This window comes from Furipterus horrens, unplaced genomic scaffold (assembly GCF_987537825.1).
Source record: "Furipterus horrens unplaced genomic scaffold, mFurHor1.1.pri manual_scaffold_4, whole genome shotgun sequence".
In the NCBI taxonomy this organism is placed as follows: domain Eukaryota; kingdom Metazoa; phylum Chordata; class Mammalia; order Chiroptera; family Furipteridae; genus Furipterus; species Furipterus horrens.
In genome coordinates this window covers 194,284,899-194,302,776 of record NW_028327174.1, presented here as the reverse complement: position 1 = coordinate 194,302,776, position 17,878 = coordinate 194,284,899, and the positions used below count along the sequence as shown (strand labels likewise).

The following is a 17,878-nucleotide window of genomic DNA, read 5'->3' as shown; positions in this document are numbered from 1 at the left end:
CATGTTAGATCAAATTACTTCCCCATGCAGACTCTCCAATGGCTTCCCCGTTGCACTTAAAATCCTGGCTCCTTACTATGGCCTACAAGGTGCTACATGATCTGTCCATTGTCCTTCTATCTGACCTCATCTTCTACCACTCTCCCTTTTGCTCAGTCCTTGCTGTTCTTCAAAAGTGGCCTTTGTTCTTATTGTTCACTTAGCCTGAAGCGCTTTTACTTCGCTGGTCAAATGACTTATTTGCTCACTTCATTCAGTCCCTGTTCATGTGTTACCTCTTGGTCATGATGGAGCAATAAAGACTGGACCTATACCCCCGAAAAAAAATAAAAAATAAAAAAAAGAATGGACCTCACCTCCTGCAAACAAGAATAATACCAGACAAAATACATAAAGCACAAGTTTTAAAACTTTGAACAGCAGATAGCTTACTTAGCATTGTGGTCCCTGAGGAAGAGAGAAATAAAACCAGAGGCGAGTCCTACAGTGTCCTTGGCTTTTTGTTTGGGACAACATCCGAAGCATGGGCACAGGAAGAGAAAACCTAAACAGAGCCCCGTGACCTCCATGAGCTGAGGAGCTGGAGATCAAAGTTTGGGAAGGCTGAGGGAGCTGGAGTTCGGTGGGCAGAATTCTGAAAGTGAGGGAGCGAAGTTATATAACTGTACAAAAATTTTAAAGAAAGTATGAGCTTAATGAAGAGAAAAATGGAAGCTATTAAAAAGAACCAAATGGAACTTCTAGAGGAGAAGATACAATGTCTGACATGAAAATTTCACTGGATGGGGTTAACAGATTAGACCCTGAAGAAAAAAATGATCAGTGAACTTGAAGACATAGCAATATAATCGATCCAAAATGAAACAGAGAGAGGAAAACGACAGAAAAAATAAATAAACAGACCACTGGTGACCTATCCTACAACAGCAGGTGGTCTACCATACATATAATTTGAGTTCCCTAAGCAGAACAGACAAGGAAGACACAGAAAAATGTTTCAGGAAATGGCCAAATTTGACAAAAAGTATAAACGCACAATTCAAGAAGCTTGAGAAACTCCAAGGAAGATAGACACACGTGCACACCTGTGCACCCATCAAGGCTTACCATAATCACATTGTGGGGAACCAATGATTGTAAGGAGATCTTAAAAGCAGCTGGAGAGGAAAAAACACATTTTATTCGGGGGAACTAAGAAGGACCAGAAAGTTCTCATCAGAAACTGTGCAAGCCAGAAGACAACAGGATGACAAATGTCACCTCCTTAGAAAGGACTTCCCTGGTCTTCCTGTCTAAATCACCAGACCCTCCCTTTCACCCGCCGTACTATACTCTGTGTTCTTACCTTGCTTTAATTACTAACTTGCGTGTGGTATCTCTCTCTTCACTAGAATGTAAGCTTCAAGAGGACAGGATGTTAAAACATCCTTTGTCTTGTTCACTGCTTTATCCTCAGTGCCTAGAAGAGCACCTAGAAGGTGCTCATTAAACTTTTGATAAATAAAATTGTCTTCCAGGTAAAATAGTATAAAAGCAGAGAGGAGTGAAGCATCCTAGAACTACGAATATTCAGCGCAGTTGGAGCCCAAGATGTGCAGTAGCGAGTGGGAGGAAATAAAGCTGGAGTGAGAGGCAGATGCCAGGTCAGGGAGGAACCTGTAGGACACGCTGTGGAACTCGGGCTTCATTCTGTAGGCAGCGGTTTCAGGCAGCGGAGTGTGGATTTTCTGTTTGTATTGAGTTGGCCAAAAAGTCTGTACGGTTTTTTCCATAAAATGAAAGACACATTTTTCATTTTCACCAATAACTTTATTGATTTGGATATTTTGAATATGTCAGCTATCTTCCACATAGTATAACATTGATTGTTCTCAATTAATGTCTTGATTTGATCGCTATCAACTTCAGCTGGTCCATGACTGTGGAGCATCGTCCAGCAAGAAATCTCCAGCACGAAACTTCGCAAACCACTTTTGACATGTTCCATCAGTCACAGCACCTTCTCCATATACTGCGCAAATCTCTCTCTCTCTTTTATTTTTTTGCACTTCAGCTGCATTTTTACCTTTCTTGAAATAATAGAGCATAATATGCCAAAAATGTTCCATATTTTCTTCCATCTTCAATATTAAAATGGCTACACAAAAATTCCCAATACAATCTAACAAAATTATTTTGAATGAAGTTAAAGACAACTGAGCGCCACTAGAGTCATCTTACAGAAAAAAAACAAACGAACTTTTTAGCCAACCCAACGTTTTATAAGGATACTGTAGCAGCCGCCTGTGCTGGATGAATTAGAGGGGTGAAATTGCAAGCAGGGCCGCAAATGGGGAAGCTATTAAAGTAGTCCAGGTGCAAGGTGGTGCAGACCTAATCCAGACTAGGAGCGGTGAGGATGGGCCAGCTCTAGAAAGTTCTTTGGAGGTAGAATGTACAAAAGTTGGTATGCAAGCAGGTGTGAAGGATGAAGGAGAAATTTCTGGTTTGTGCGATTGTGTGGATAAGGAATACTTTAGGCCGAGGAGACTTTAGAGAGATGGCACATTAATTAGCTATTGCTGTGTAATGCATTACCCCCAAATTTAGCAGATTAACAAACTGTTATCTCATAGTTTCTGACTGCCTCTGGCTCCAAGTCTCTCGCGATGCTTGTGGTGGACATGTTGGCCAGGACTGCCGTCCTCCCAAGGCTTTCCCGGGGCAGGAGCCCCTCTGAGCTCACTCATGTGGCCGTTGGCCCCCTCGGCTGTGGTTCCACCTGGGCCTCTCCGTTGGGCAGCGCACAGCATGGATGCTGGCTTTCCTCAGGGTGAGAGAGCTAGAGAGTTAGGAGAAAGCCTGCCAAGATGGAAGTCACAATCTTTTTGTCACCTCATATTGGGAGTGACATCCCAGCATGTCTGCCCTAAGACTGTTAGAAGGAAGTCACCAGGTTCGGTCCACACTCAAGGAGCAGGGGTTACACGAGGGCATACATGCCAGGAGGTGGGGGTCATTGAGCCCCTCTTAGAGGCGGCCAACTGCAGACAGTGTGCCTGCATGTGTCTGTTTTGAGGGGTCAGGAACCTCCCCGTTGGGAATGCCCCGGATGCAGACAGGCTGTAGTTCTGGAACTCGGGAGAGAATCCTCACTCATTGGAAGGGAGCTTGGAGCCTTTGCATGAGTTTTCTCCCAATGTGCTTTGGAAGCATCTAGAATTCTGAGATGAAGGACAGATGCCTTTGAGTGCCCAGGGTCCTCCTCAAGTAGGAGGTGAGCAGCATGTAATTGTTGATTGAATTACATGGAGGAGGGCAGAGTATCATGTGACTGAAAAAGCCTCTGTCACTCTCTTTTTCTGCATTTAACAGCTACTGCTTTGCCACCGAACCAGAGAGGGGTTCCCCCTTTCTAAGTGGCAGGTTTCTCATATGCACGAAGTGGGTGTTGGACTAGATTAGTAATTTTTTTTTTCAATGGAGCTTTTTTCTGAGGAACCCCAGTATGTAAAATAGGTAGAATTTGGTCTGAACTGGGCTCTCCAGTGCTTTCCCAGAAAAGAATCCCATTTTGAAAAATGCTGACCCAAGTAAATTCCCAATTTTCTGCCAGCTCCATCATTCCAGGATTTTATGACAAGATCCATCCTAAGTTCCCCCCAGTTCTGTGATTTTGTTTATTGAGATCCATTGGTGCAACATGTTTCATTGGGCTTTTGAAAAGAAAATTCATATTTCCTTGAATTTGTGAAAAAATACATATAATAAAGCTGACCTTCATTAAACCCTACGTGTCAGGCACCGTGTAAAACATAGTCTATTACACTGTCTTTATTTGATCCTCCCTCCCTGCTCCTTGAGGGCAGGGACTTGTCTAGTCCACCACTATATTTCCAGAAGCTGGAATAGGTCCAGGACATAGGAAGCATTTCAATAAATATTTTACAAATGAATGAACTAAGGTCAAGTCTGTTCTTGTTCCCATTTTGCAGATGAGGAAACTGGGGCTTACAGCTGCTCAGTAACTTGCCTGTAGATACCCAAGTTAAAGGTAGAACTAAGATTTGAAACTAGCCCCTCTGTACTCCAAAGCCACAAATGCCATTTCTTGTTGGTGAGATGAGTAGGGAACCAGAAGGGGTGCCAGCATGTCCTGAGGACCTTCTATATGATGAACGTAGTCCTAGATGCTTCTTGCCTCCATGAAACATTGCTCTGCAAGGTAGCCATTGTTATCTCCATTCGCGGACAAGGTTAATGAGGCTCAGAGAGGCTGAGCTCCTTCCCTAGAGTTGTTGAACTAGAACGAGAGACTGATCTGGGATTTCGGCCCAAGTATTTCTAAACCCAAAGCTTTCTTGTACAAGACCCAACACCTTCAACTACGTGCACCCAGGTGTGGGCTCTGGAAAGTATTATGCCACTGGTGGGTGCAGGTAAATATGGCTGATGAGGCTTTGCCACTCCCTTCTCCAGCTTCCTATAGCTTTACATTCTTGAAACCATTGTGCCTTGAACTGCAAAGAGTCCAGCAGGCTGAGAAAGTCTAAGTCTAAGCTTCCAAGATGTAGCAAAAAGCAAGCACCGCTGACGAGGGATGATAAACGTTGGTACCGCAGCCTGCCGTTCTCTGTAGTCTCATCAACATCACATGTCTCAGATCAGGTCTGAAGTTAGACTGATGATGTCACCAGAGTCTCTTAAAGGCCTCATCACTCACATCCGCTTGCCATATATTATTAAGCAGATCTATAATACGTGGAACATTTTCTACTGACTTTCCATTCCTTACTTTTCATGACCAGGGAAAGAAAAATAGAGTGAGGATGACTTTTTCCAGCTTCTCATCCTCATTGCCCTTCTTTGAAGAATAACCTCATCTTGAATTATCCCCCCAAATGGCCATTTAGGCTCTGATTTCATTAATAAGGATAAAGCCACAGTTTAATAATGATCATTTAACTAATGCATATTCTATCAAGACAAGGAAATGGATTTCCCCTCATCTTTTCTTCTTGAGTCTACAGAGGGGATACAGGTATAGCTTCTTCTCATCCCTCCTTTATTCTCCACACTATTTTTTGAAACTTTGGGATTGCATCAACTATATTAGAAGTGTTCTACCTTATCACCTCCTATAGAGATAATGAGAGTTCTCTTTAAGAATCTGACATCCTCCTAGTCTGAGTCTGAATCTAAATCTAATTAGGACCTGTGATCTCAAGCATGAGGAGGAATTATCTAGGTGAAGGGTTGTGTCAGGCAGAGGGAACAGAGGCCCAGTGGCTTAGGGCTTGTGAAGAATTGAAAGAGTCCTGGGAGGAGAAAGCCTCACCGAGGCGGCGTGCTGGATTCAAAGGCAGATGTCCAACAAATGCTTAGCCTTTGGAGTTAGCTTTGGGTGTGAACCGGCTTCACGGGTATGTGGTCTGTGCAGTCACTCAGCGCCCCATGTCCACATGGGCTCCGTACCTGGTTTAATGCTCTGTTCTCGCTTCATGACATCGGTAATACTTTCTGAACAAGGGGCTTTGCATTTGCATCGTGCTCTGGGTCCCACAAATTATGTAACCTGCCCTGCTGGGATGTGAAATCCAGCCCTGTCACTTATTAGCTAGGTGGTCTTAGGGAAATCCATTGGCCTTTCCGAGACTCAATTTCTGCTTCATAGAGAGTATAATCCCCACTTCAAATACACTGTCATGAGGATTAAATGAGATGATGGATAATTGGTGCATTGCGTAGTTATTGGTACCCAGTCGTCGTCGGCAGCCGTCCGTCTCGAGAGACGATGGTGTAGCTTCTTAAGAGTCTATCTGCACCGCCGAGAATGGCTGTGCAGTCCGACTCGGGAGTGACACGGTATCTTTCTCCTCCCGTGTTGAATCGACATCTTGCGATGACGCTGGAGTGTCCTCTCCAGTGAAGCTGAAGCTACAGAGCCTGGGCAGGGTGATATGGAGGGTCTGCTGTTGCCCATGCAGCAGACCCCCCCTCTCTTCGCAGCTGAAGGGTCCAAGGGAAAGACGGAGTCAATACAGCTTGGCTTCAGGTGTGCCGCAGGAGTTGCCGGTGTTGACTACAACGTCAAACCGCCTTAGGGACTCCGGCTCCGGATTTTCTGTCGGGGTTTACTCCCTTAGCCTTTCCCCTGAAGAGGTATGCCGCAAGGCAGCGGAGGTTTTTTGGAATCAGAGTTTTCCTTCTCTGGGTACCCAGTAGGTGCTTAATAAATATTCCCTTCTCCTTCGCTAACAGTGTATATCAGAATCACCTGGGGATTTGTTATAGAAAATACATTTGCCTGCATTCCACTCTAAAAAAGATTCTGACTCATAGGTGTGGGCTGGGAAGAGCAATGGTTTTAAAAGAGTTCTTAAGTGATACTGATATACACCCAAGCTTAAGAAAGTTAGCCTTGAGTTTTCAGAGATCTAGCCAAGAAGCAACTTCTTAACAGAGGAGAACAAAGGGAGGAGAAATTGATGGGCTACTACTAATCCTTAACATCATAAAAAACCTGTTAAAGAAGAAAGAGGTCATCACCCGTAACCCTTCAGATGACAGTGATAGCACTGAAATGCACTATGGAAACTCATCCCATTACCAAGGTTCCTATAAAATGTCCTCTTGCTGGCCATCTGGCCTGACAAGTACAACCAGAGGCAGAGGGGTTGTGGACAAGAGAAGCCAAGGTCGAGGCCCAGGAGAGGGGCCGTGGGTGAATTTATTTTCATTTTACTGACGCTAATACCATCCCCAAGTCCTATATAGAAATTGTAGCTAGACGGAGTAACTCTGAATTGTGTTTATCCTGTGCAGATTTTAGGCTTTGACATCCTCCTAATGAAAAATCTGAAGCCTGTCCTACTCGAAGTCAATGCAAATCCCAGCATGAGAATCGAACATGAGCAAGAAGTAAGTCTTCTCAGTGATCTATTGTGCATTTCCGTACAGCTGGGTGTTTCACGTTATTCACTTGGCTAAACGAGAGGCAGCGTTCCTGAATTTGCACAGCCAAGTTCTGTTCAGGTCTAAATAATTCCAGTTTGGTTGAGCTCTGAACATCGTCTATTAATATAAGACCTATCTGACCTATGGTAATTTCCCAGCATGCTGTTCTTCCAATTTTTAAGATCTGCAAATGCAGAAGCAGCTGAGCCTTTCCATCAGTTTTGACATGAACTAATTAGCCTCCGGAGATGAACTAATTGAAATTCTATGAATATGATTTAGCCATGTCGACATGCTTGAATCACTAAGATAAATAGTACATGTAACAGTGGTTATATTCCCCCCCCACACACCCCTCGAAAATAATGCATGAAAAAAAAAAAAAACTGGAAGGAAATACACCAAATACTAATCATGAGTTTAGGGGGATTGTGTGGATTCTTTTAATTTTCTTAACCTCCTTTTATATTTCCAAGTTTTCTACAAGGAGTATGTATAATTTTAACAATCAGAAAAATATAGTACTATTTTTCCTCTTAATGTATTTTGTTAATTTGTAAAAGGACACTGGCATGTTTAAGTAGTATACAGGAGCCTTTGAAATGTTCTCATCTAGATTAATGTAAGCAAATTCTAACAGTAGCAGCCCTGCACCCCGAGAGTCACGTGGCACTGAACCCCTGAATCTCCCCGCTGTAACATGGAATTCTTACCCATTCAAGCTTTCTCCAGGGGTGTTTGAAAATATCCCCAGCCTTGTCGATGAGGAAGTGAAGGTGGCCGTGATCAGAGACACCCTGCGCCTCATGGACCCACTTAAGAAGAAAAGAGAGAAGCAGTAAGTATTTTTTATACCATCTATTTCTGTCAACTCTGCTTCTCATATCCTGCACTGGTAAGTTAAGTTCTTGGAACATGTTAACATCGTGAGTGAGACTTACATATCAAACAATCTAATGCATCCTATTTTCATTTATGAATATCAGCCTCCGAATACAGTGACTCGGTCAGGAGATGGAGACTTGCCTGTGAATCTCTTAACTTGCCGTTATGTGAATCTGGGGTCTCTCTAAAAACCCACCTTCCCCTAGTGACAGGTGTCCTCTTGCCCACCATTGTTCATGTGGTGCTTCTCTTTGAAATCCTCAAGCAGAGGGAGCACGTGAAACAGACCAGAAGAGGCCCACGGGTAGCGTGGATGGGGTGAGTGAGGACCCTTCCCTTTTCACTTTCTCGGTGATGTTTACACTCCTGCAGTTTTGTTTCAACGCTTGCAGAGCCGATTTATTGAACTTCTGGTGCGTCTCTAATATTTACAACAGCTATAATTCCTGTCTGTCCCACCCACTCAGTGGACATCATATTGGGATGTTGGTGGGAGTACGCCTCACCATCCTCCATGGAATAACCCCTGAAATGAATGACATTTCACTTGGGTATTTTGTTTGTTTTGCTTTTACCGAATTCCTGGTTCCCACAAAGTAAGGGCTGAGTAAATATCACCGTGCTGGTTTTTGGCAGAAAGGTCAAAGACGGGCAGATCGGATGGACCCAAATGCTCCCGTGTAGGTAAGGCGCTTACCAGCTATGGTCAAGGCTGTGAGGAACACCGCCTTCCCTGAGCAAGTGGCGTTTTGCAGGTTCTTTGACTGCGGCCCCTTACCAACGGGGCTCAAGCCCAAATATTGTTAGAACCACCCTCCAGGACTGCCTGTCCCCTGGGCTGCACTCTCGAGCCACCTGGACAGTTTCCAGAGACACCCGTGCGAGGGCCTCGACTTGTAGAGCTGTTGATTTTCATTAGCCTGGGCGGGAAGCCTGGCCACAGAAAATTGTGAGGTTCCCCAGGTGACCGTCCTGTGCAGCCAAGGTTGAGCGCCACTGCCCTGCAGGGAATGTCGCTCTGATGGAGGATTTGTCGTACTCTGCATCAGGCAAAACGGCTCAGTTCTCCTGCAGGCACACATTGTCATCATGGGCAGGACTCCGCTGAGAACAGCCACCCCTCGCTTGGGGGGGTGCCGCGCCTGCCAGATGTGGCTGCTTCCGCCCATTGGCGCTGCAAAGGATGGCGTGGCGGGGCCACCGAATCCTCGGAGCAGCTCGAACACCACGGCAGCTGGACAGTGTCCATTTGTCCCCACTTGCAGCTGTGTTCTTTAGGAACGCAGTGCACTAATGAACGTAGCTTGGTCAGATTAACTGAAATAGGACCCATTCCTTGAAAATCTCCTACGAGTATCTAATGGTTACTGAGCTCACCAGGAGAGATGAGCTCTTGAAAGACGGTGGCACAGTGGGCAGATTTGGGTGGCCATCCTCGCCAGCATGGCACAGCGGTACGGCTCTTTAAAGATGACCTTGACACATTAGCCTTCTGATTCCTTTGTTGGGAACAAGTTCAAAGGCCACTGTGTAGCCTGAGCCCTCTTAACCTCTGCCACCAAAAACAGTTTCCCATTAAATGGCATTGGAACGTGATTAACTTTCTATGTCTTGTTCTAAGTTGCTTTTCTTTACTCACCTCTGGCATCCTGTACGTATGACTCACATGAGCTATAGATCTAACTTTCAATAGCAATGGGGCAGAGAGTCATTAGGAAGGTGGGAAAGGCATTCAACTTAAGTCATAAGTAGCAGCACCTCCTCTTTAATTGAAAAAGCATTGACTTTTCTTTTAATTGATAACCAGGAACAGCTAGAACTTCAAGAACCTGTCTTCAATTCTATAATATGAAACCCTTTCATCTCACCCTTTTCTTACGTACAAATATTAAGGGTGTATGTTAATAGCTAAATGTTATTACTGCTATTTTCCCTTCATTTCACCTTAAAAAAAAAAAATCAGCAATGATTGTCCATGAAAGCACTTCATAATCTGTGAAGTGCATTTATATGTAAGGGATGATTATTATCCTTTTCATAACTTTACCATGCAGAGAAAAAGGCTAAAAGTATTTTCAATTCCTTTGTGTAGAAATGTTTTAGGATAACTTGGAAAGTCACCAATTTTATGCACACAGAGAATGCACAGTATTGCACTGAATTATATGTGTTCCCATCTGAGACCACCTCGCTCCAACTGCAGAAAGTGATGTCACATAGACTTCTAGGCTGGAAGTTACCTTCAGAAGCCAGAATCTTCTGGCATTTGCATAGGATATGACCTAAGCCTTTAAAAACAAATGGTAGGGTAGGCTAGTCTTTCCCTCCAACTCTTGAACAAAAGAGCGTCTGAAGAGTCCTTCATTAGTTCCTTGAGTACTTTTTGTCAGCAAGACCATTGAGGTGGGTCTGCATTTGTGTGCACAGACTGAAGAGAAAAGGCAGGTAGATGCTCTGGACTCCTCGGCTCTCTCCCCTGAGAAGATGCAGAGGGGGCATCAGAAGGACTCTGGATGCCCGTGTCCATGCATCATGCACCCTCACATACCTCGGGGGCCTGTAGGCCAGGGCCATTTCTGTGGTGGGACCGAAATCAGTCCTGCCTTCTCTGGGGCAAGAACTTGCGACTCTGCTGATACCCATCTGGGCATAATTGAAAGAGCTTTTTCTTGAGCTGGAGAGACCAAGATTCTAATCCTGGCCTTAGGAATGTCGAGCCTCAGTATCCTTTTCTATAAAATGGGGATAGTGACATTTAAATGAAACTTTCAATATATAATAGGCACTTAATAATGCTTTGTTTACTATTCAACAATAAAATTATTTCCTAAAACGTTAAAAGAAATAATGCTTACTTTCTCTTATCTTCCCTGGTATACTTAAAATGGAATTTTGAGTTTAAAACCAATGACATATCCTAAAACTGAAGCTGCTAGATCACTGTGGACTAGAATTGACATTGAAGCCCGTTGCCAATGGAAACTTCTGTTTCCAAGTAGCAGGATGTCACGAACCCAGGCATATTTATTTGCTGGCCCCAGAAAGAATAAAACTGCTGTCATATGAAAGTTATTTGGAATGATCACATTTTGTAATAGCTAGTGACTCTATTCATTTTCAGGGTTCTTTGAAGGCACTGTAGGAACATGGGAATGGGGAGGTTAACGGGGTGGGACCCCAACTCTATGGAGATAAAACTTACATGATATAAAATTAGCCATTTAAAAGTGTACAATTCGGCAGCACTTAGTACATTCACAGTGTTGCGCAACCATGATCCCATCTAGATCCAAATGTGTTGTCACCCCAAAAGAAAATTCTGTACTCATTCAGCAGTCACTCCCCGTTCCCCCCTCCACCAACCTACTTTCTGTCTTCGGATTTACCTCTTCTGGACACTTCATATAAATGGAATCATACAATATTCAGTCTTTTGTGACTGGCTTCTTCACTTAGCATAATGTTTTTGGGGTTTACCCATGTTGTGGCATGTATGAGTACTGTATTCATTTTTATGGCCAGGTAATATTCCATTGTATGGACATACCACATTTTATTATCCATTTGTTACTGATGGACATTTGGGTGGAAACCATCTCTTTCTCAACCAGAGTGGAGCTGCAATGATCTACTTATATTTTGGCATTCAGCAGTAGATTTCATTTGAGAGGAAAGAAGCTTTTCTGCTACAAGAAGTTTTTTAAAACCCTTGGTTGAATCCAGCCCCCTCATTTTATTGATAGAAGCACAGACTATTAAAATTGGAAGGGACCTCAGCAGCCATCATGCCAATCAGCTCTCGGGTTCAGGAATCACCCAGGGAGAGGAACAGCTGTGTCCTGGCCAGGCCCTGGCCATGGCACCACTGAGGTCTGGGGTGATGTCCCCAGTCTCTGATCGTTGTTTTGTGAGCTTGGCCAAGTGGCTTTGTTCTCTGATTTCATCTAGAAAACAGGGATCAAGGTATCTCCTTGGCTGGTCATCACGTGAAATGGCACACGAGAGAGCCTCGTGACATCTGAGAGCGTTAGACGAACACTAATCCGCAGGCTCACCGAGTGGCCAGTCAGGCTTTACAGCTGTGCTGTTGGCACCGCCGAAGTCCCCAGCCGCGAGGCAGCCTGACTGAGCAGTGCAGATATAATGGCTCTGACTCACACAAGCCGAAGTGAGGAAGAAGGTCAGTGACTTGCCCCAAACCACAAAGCTGGCTGGAGGCAGAGCAGACACTGGACTGGGGTCTCCTGACTCCTACCCCAGCGTTCCCTTTGCTTTGCTACCTGGTTCCATTGATGTTCAGCTTCGACTTCAAGCCAAAGCTAAGCTCATCAGGTAAGGGGGAAAAAAGTCAGGAAAACCAACAGGAGAATTTCTTCTCTTTAAAAAAGATACCCGGGCAGCTTGAATCTTTCTTTTTTTAAAAAAAGAAATTCTATTAGAAGCAGAACCGAATAAAATGACTTCCCTGATTATTTTACAATGACTTTTTTCCATTAGTTGATTAATTTGGGGGAAGTCAGTTTACCCCCTGGAGGAACTATTTGACTTGTATTTTGCTCCTTTTGTGGAATGTAGGTATTTCTAGTAACCAGATTCCTTTCTTGGGAATCGTAATTGGTTAGGACCCCAGAGTAATAAAAAGAAGCCAGAGACAGGCTTGGAGAACTCAGAGGGAATTTCCTAGCTATCAAGATGCCACCCAGTGCCTGGGAGCTGGGCTGCAGACTGTTTGCCTCTTATTTACAGTGTATTTTTGGAACATGCTTCATATAAGGCACAGAAACCCCTTTCCCACAGTAACATTTCACCCCCCTCTCCCAGTTTCATTCACCTCCTGTTGCCATAACAACCAAGGTTATTATACAGGCAGGACTCAGCCCGCCAGGGCAGCTTTTGCCCACATTCAGAGAGGGTTGTCCTCTGACGTCTTCATTGGGACCTCAGGCCGCACTGCTTGCCTTGGCTTCAACTAGAACCCTTGCGCCATGCTCAGAGCCAACGTACTAGGTGAATCCCCGAATCAGGTCAGTTCCACGTAGAATCTAGGAGAGGGGAAGCATTCTAAGAGAACAGATGTCAAAGCATCTCTCTGTGGTTCAGCTCCGTGTCTGGGGGTCTGTTTCTTCTACCAGGGACATCCTTCCATCCATTGTCTTGTCTCAAATCCTTCTCATCCGAGGAGTACAACTCTGTCCTGTGCTGGAGGGGAATATTGAAAACACATTAATCAGAGGTCCAACGAGCCTAGACCGTCCTACTGAAATCCCCTCAACACTAGAGAAGAGAGGCTCCTAAACTCTCAACTAAGCATATCTTCATAAAGGCAGGACCTCATCTTCCTTATCAGAGAGTATTCTTCTGGAAACAGACAGTCCTCAGGAGAATCATTAGCAGGCCCTTCCTCATGGCCCATCCATGTGTGCACAGCTGACTTTTTGTTGATTCCTAAGGATTCCTTTGTAGCAAGACCCCAAGCACCTTTGAATATTTCACGTGAGTCAAGAGTCTAGTTCACAGAGAGATGAATATTTGCACGCTCGTTTGCATTTCAATTATACCATGTGTGGGCTAGATAAACAGGTATTGGTTATTTAGTGTGTTTATTGAGCGCTTCCTGTGTGCCAGGGAGAAGACCTGAATTAGCTCACAGGCCAGTTGGGGAGGCAAGACCCACACGTTGACATCTGTAAGGGGAATGTGCGAATTGCCCCAAACTTACAGACAAATTGCCAAGGGAGGAGAATGTAGGAAAGCATTATTTCCCGAAGAGAAGAGTTTTTTTAAAAAGCTGCCAAAGAGGAGGTGGCACTTGAGCTGCATTTAAAGGATGAGTAGAATTTGGACACAAAAATGGATGGAAGGCCTTCCCTGGTGGAGGAAACAAGGCACAGCGCTCTGTCTGGGGGAACTTCGGGAATTTAAGCCAGCTGGAGGAAGAGATGTATGAAGTGGGTTAGTAGAGGGGAGGGTCTCCTGGGGACCTGGGCAGAGACCCAGAGGCCAGAGGTGGGTGCCTTGAATGTCAAGCTAAGGAAGCCATGCTGGATTTCAATCAGGAGTACACAAGGGCTTTAAGGGTGTCCGTGAACACAAAAACCATGCAAAATTTTGTGTACATCAGTGCTTTTCTGGAGAAAAAGCCAGAAATGTCATCATAATTTCAAAAAGTTAAGGACCCAGCAGTCCTGTTATCATCAGAGACTATAGCGAGCTGAATGAAGCAGTTTGCCCCAGGTTGGGGTGTCATGGCTTCAGGCTACTCTGTGCCCTCCTCCGTACCTCGAAAGTGCTCACATTTTGGATGGCAGTCAGCAAACTAGAGAAATGTGAGTGCATTTTAAAGTAAGAACAGACAGGAAATGACTAATGATAAGTGCATTATGTTATGTGCAAGACATAAAACCTGACAACTCGCTTCCATTTGAAAACGTTTAGGAATTAAGTCAGAGGTAACCAGTAAAAGCCTTTTTTGCGTGAAGTTTGTTGAGCGGGAACCATTTCCGAGACTGAGGGGGAAGGTGGAATTTCCTGAGGCAGTACGAGAGTGGCATTTCAGAGACCATTAGACAGGAGTCGAGCCATAGGCCAGCAGGCAGGCCCGCTCTCCCTGTCTCCAGAGCGGGGAGCAGACGGAGAGGCAGCCAAGCATATGGCAGGTCTGTCACCATTACGGGAATGGCAGTGTGGACTCCTGCGATGGGCCCTTTCTGAGTCATTCCAGGTGGGAACGGAGTAGCAAATGCATTTGGATGTTTCCTTCTGAGTTGCTCCAATGAGCCTTAAATGTCAGTGTGCTTTCAAATCAGGAGCCGTTGGCTTTCAGAAGGAGGCAGTGTGGTCTGAGCTCGGGAGACCAAGGTTTGGGTACCAATTCTATCTGGCCTCCAATTAGTCACGACACTTTGCTGAGCTTGATTTCCTCGTCAGAAAAAAAAAAGTAGGAGTGAGGGTTGCTCCTCTGCCTCTTTTGCACAGAACTGTTTCTTGAGTGCTTACCGTGCAAAGCACAGCAATGCTGACATTTATTCCCACTTCAGCCTCACAGCAGTCATGTGCTATCACTCCTTGGTTTTGTGGTCGAGACACTGAGACTTGGGGAGGTTGAGTAACATGTCCAGGAGCACACCACTTACAAGCAGCAGATGGAGATTAAAGCCGGGTCTCCCTAGCCCTTGGCTTGGGAGAGAATGGATGTGGAAGTATTTAGCCCACCGGAGAGACGTGCTCCCTTAAGGTGTTATCATCACCTGGCTGGGTTCCTGCCTTCACTGTAAACTGTGGGGCAGGCACTCATCCCTTTATCTGTAAGCACTGGGCATGAGTAGGTGCCTGTGGGTGATTGATTATCTCTTGTGAGGAAGCTCCGTGGCCATTTCATTCTCAATAACCTTCAAAACCAGAATAAATAAAATATAAGCCAATGTGCAGAGAACACCAACTTACAGCAGAATCCATGCACGAGAGAAAAGGGAACAGTAGCAGACAGAAAATCATTTGTGTGCAGTGTGCCTCCCAGGCTGAGAACCTTCTGGAAGTTCAGAAGAGGGCAGGCTGAGCCAAGAAGTAGGTCAGACCATGTGATAGCACCAATATTAGACCTTATTTGGAGCTACAAAAATGTCAGTTTCTTATGATTCAACCTAATAGCTGACCTGGAATGGTCACGGCAGGCCTCTTGGAGGAGGCGGGGCTTGCATTCGCTTGGCCTTGGGTTGCTGAGAACATGTAAGTAAGTTTGGGGCAGGAAGGATGGAGGCAGGAAGCTGGGCTAAGGGGTTAGCAGGGTCGGGAGGTACATGGCAGGCCAGGGCCACCAACCATGCTTCCAGTCAGGTGCTTTGGGGTGGGAAAGAGAGGACAAATGTTTCTTTTTTCTGATACACTTCTTATTACATTTTTTTTTCTCATGGAAAAGCCATATGTACTTATTGTAGAAAAATTGAAAAATACTGAAAAGTGTATAGCGTGAAATAGAAGTCTCCCACAAATACCACTAACAGACTTAACCTTTATTAATGTCCTAGTTCACAAAAACAGTACATTTCCCTCTATATCGTTTTAGAGCGGAGGCCATGTTATATAATTTTTGTGTGCTATTTTAATTTTTCTCCATTTTTTTTTTTTTGTGACAGCAATTCCCCCTTTTTATTAACCACTCCGTAAACATCATATTCTTCAGTGGCTGGATCAGAATCTGCCTCTGTGTTGGCGAGTGTTCAGTTTAGTTCCAGCATCTTGTGCCTAAAGCTCTCTATGAAATTCAAACGTTGTCTTAGGATGATGGAGAGAGCCCCTGAGAACGCAGGGCTAGAGATCCACTCACGTTATTAATGCACAGGAGGGGGAGCAGAGTGGGTGAGAGCGGGGGCCCCGGAGCCAGAGGCTGTAGGGTGAATCCTGGCACCGCCATTCCAGCCGTAAATGGTGCGATTTCCTCTCTTCTCTGAACTTTGGTTTCTTCATCCATAAAAGGGAGTTTGCAGTTGGATGTTTTAAACCTGCAAAGCAAGGAGGAGTTCTTAAATCGGAGGAAGGGAAACCTGGCGCTTATTCCTAAGAGTGTCCTTGTTATGGGAAATGTCCCATCTGAATGTATTTAAATAAATCAAAAAATATATGTAACCTGGCAGCACATTTCTTTTTTAAGAGAAAAAGAATGTGAAGGAAAAGCTGGTGAAGTAAGTGGGAAGGGAACTCCAACAGTGACAGTTACTCTTTGGCTGGGGACAGGTTCTATTTCCCTCTAATTACCTGTTAGATTAAAAGAAATGAAAGATCAAAATTAAAGCCAGTCTTAGTAATCGTTTGAAAGCTCTCAGTTATTGCACCAAAACGGCAGGCACTATTCTCTAGCTGCTTTCTTTCCTTTTTTTTTGTTACACAATTTACTTTTTTTTTTCCCTCCGCTTTAAGCAGCATAAGAGCCCCGGCAACTCTCATCACAGAGGCTAAAGTGACGGGGTGGGAACAGGACAGAACCTGTGCTGTTCAGGGTGGGAGGATCCCCCCCCACTCCCATCCCACCCCCCAAGTTCATCCCCCGCTGGGCGCTCATCACAAGTGAGTATCAGCGGTGGTCCTTGTTTCACTGTGGAGCTGGCTTCTCAACGTGTGCACTTCCTGTGGAGGCGGATGTCTTCCTCTGCTTGGAGAGGATGGCTTCCTTCCTCCAGACTGTCCCTGCCTCCGCAGCAGCGGGGGTCAGCCTGGAAGAGCCGCTGACATGCGCGTGGATGCACGCATGCCTGTGTGCACGCGCGAAGGAACGAGCGCGCGTGGGCCCTGTGCTGGGGGCGGGTCGGGACGCAGTGGGGGCGCCTCCAGCAGGCGGAGCAGGATGCACACAGTGAGAGGCGCGGAGGCAGAGAAGACAAGTACCCGCCAGGGCTGGGAGGCAGGACAGGGCACAGGACGCGCAAAGCACAGAAAGAACTCGAGCTGTGTGGTTCCCAAAGGCTCCATGCTGGAAACACTCCAACTGTCCACCCGCAGAAAAATGCACGAGCCCTGGATATTCACTCGCGGGAATACTGCACGTCAGTGGCAATGCACACACTCGAGCCCCGTATGTTGAGCAGCGAGGCATGTCATGGAAGAATATCCATGGCATGGTTCCAATGAAATACAATCCAAAACGGGCAAAATTAAACTTTACTTTATAGAGGTGTAACCCTAATGGCAAACACATGAAGGAAAGCAAAGCCTCAGGAACAACCAGAGTTTAAGATGCTGACTTCTGGGCAGGGATGGGGAGCAGAGCTGTGTCCGGAGAGGAGCCCAGGTGGGCAGTGAGATCCTGACTGTGTGGTTTCTTAACCCCGGTGGTAGCTGCGTGAATATCAGAATTAGTCTTTAAGTGAACGTGTCTGTTTTCTACACTGTCCTGTATGGGTGATATATCACAGTCTTACAGGTTAAAAAAAAAAAAAAGCAGCTAGCATGGCAGGATGATGGCGAGGAAGCAGGGAATTGTGTCAGATGCCGCAGGCTCTCATGGGTCAGGCCAAGCGCTTGGCTTTTCATCCTAAAAGCAATGGACAAGTTTTAAACAGCAGGG

General features: G+C 45.3%; 1 protein-coding gene across 1 annotated transcript in view; it reads left to right on the top strand.

Moving 5' to 3' along the window:
• TTLL11 (tubulin tyrosine ligase like 11) overlaps positions 1-17,878 on the top strand; it is a 190,345-nt gene that overhangs the window by 67,897 nt on the left and 104,570 nt on the right. The window contains exons 5-6 of the mRNA XM_090274676.1: positions 6,805-6,900; positions 7,659-7,774. Coding sequence (XP_090130802.1) covers positions 6,805-6,900; positions 7,659-7,774 — 212 coding nt within the window. The remainder of the gene's footprint in view (positions 1-6,804; positions 6,901-7,658; positions 7,775-17,878) is intronic.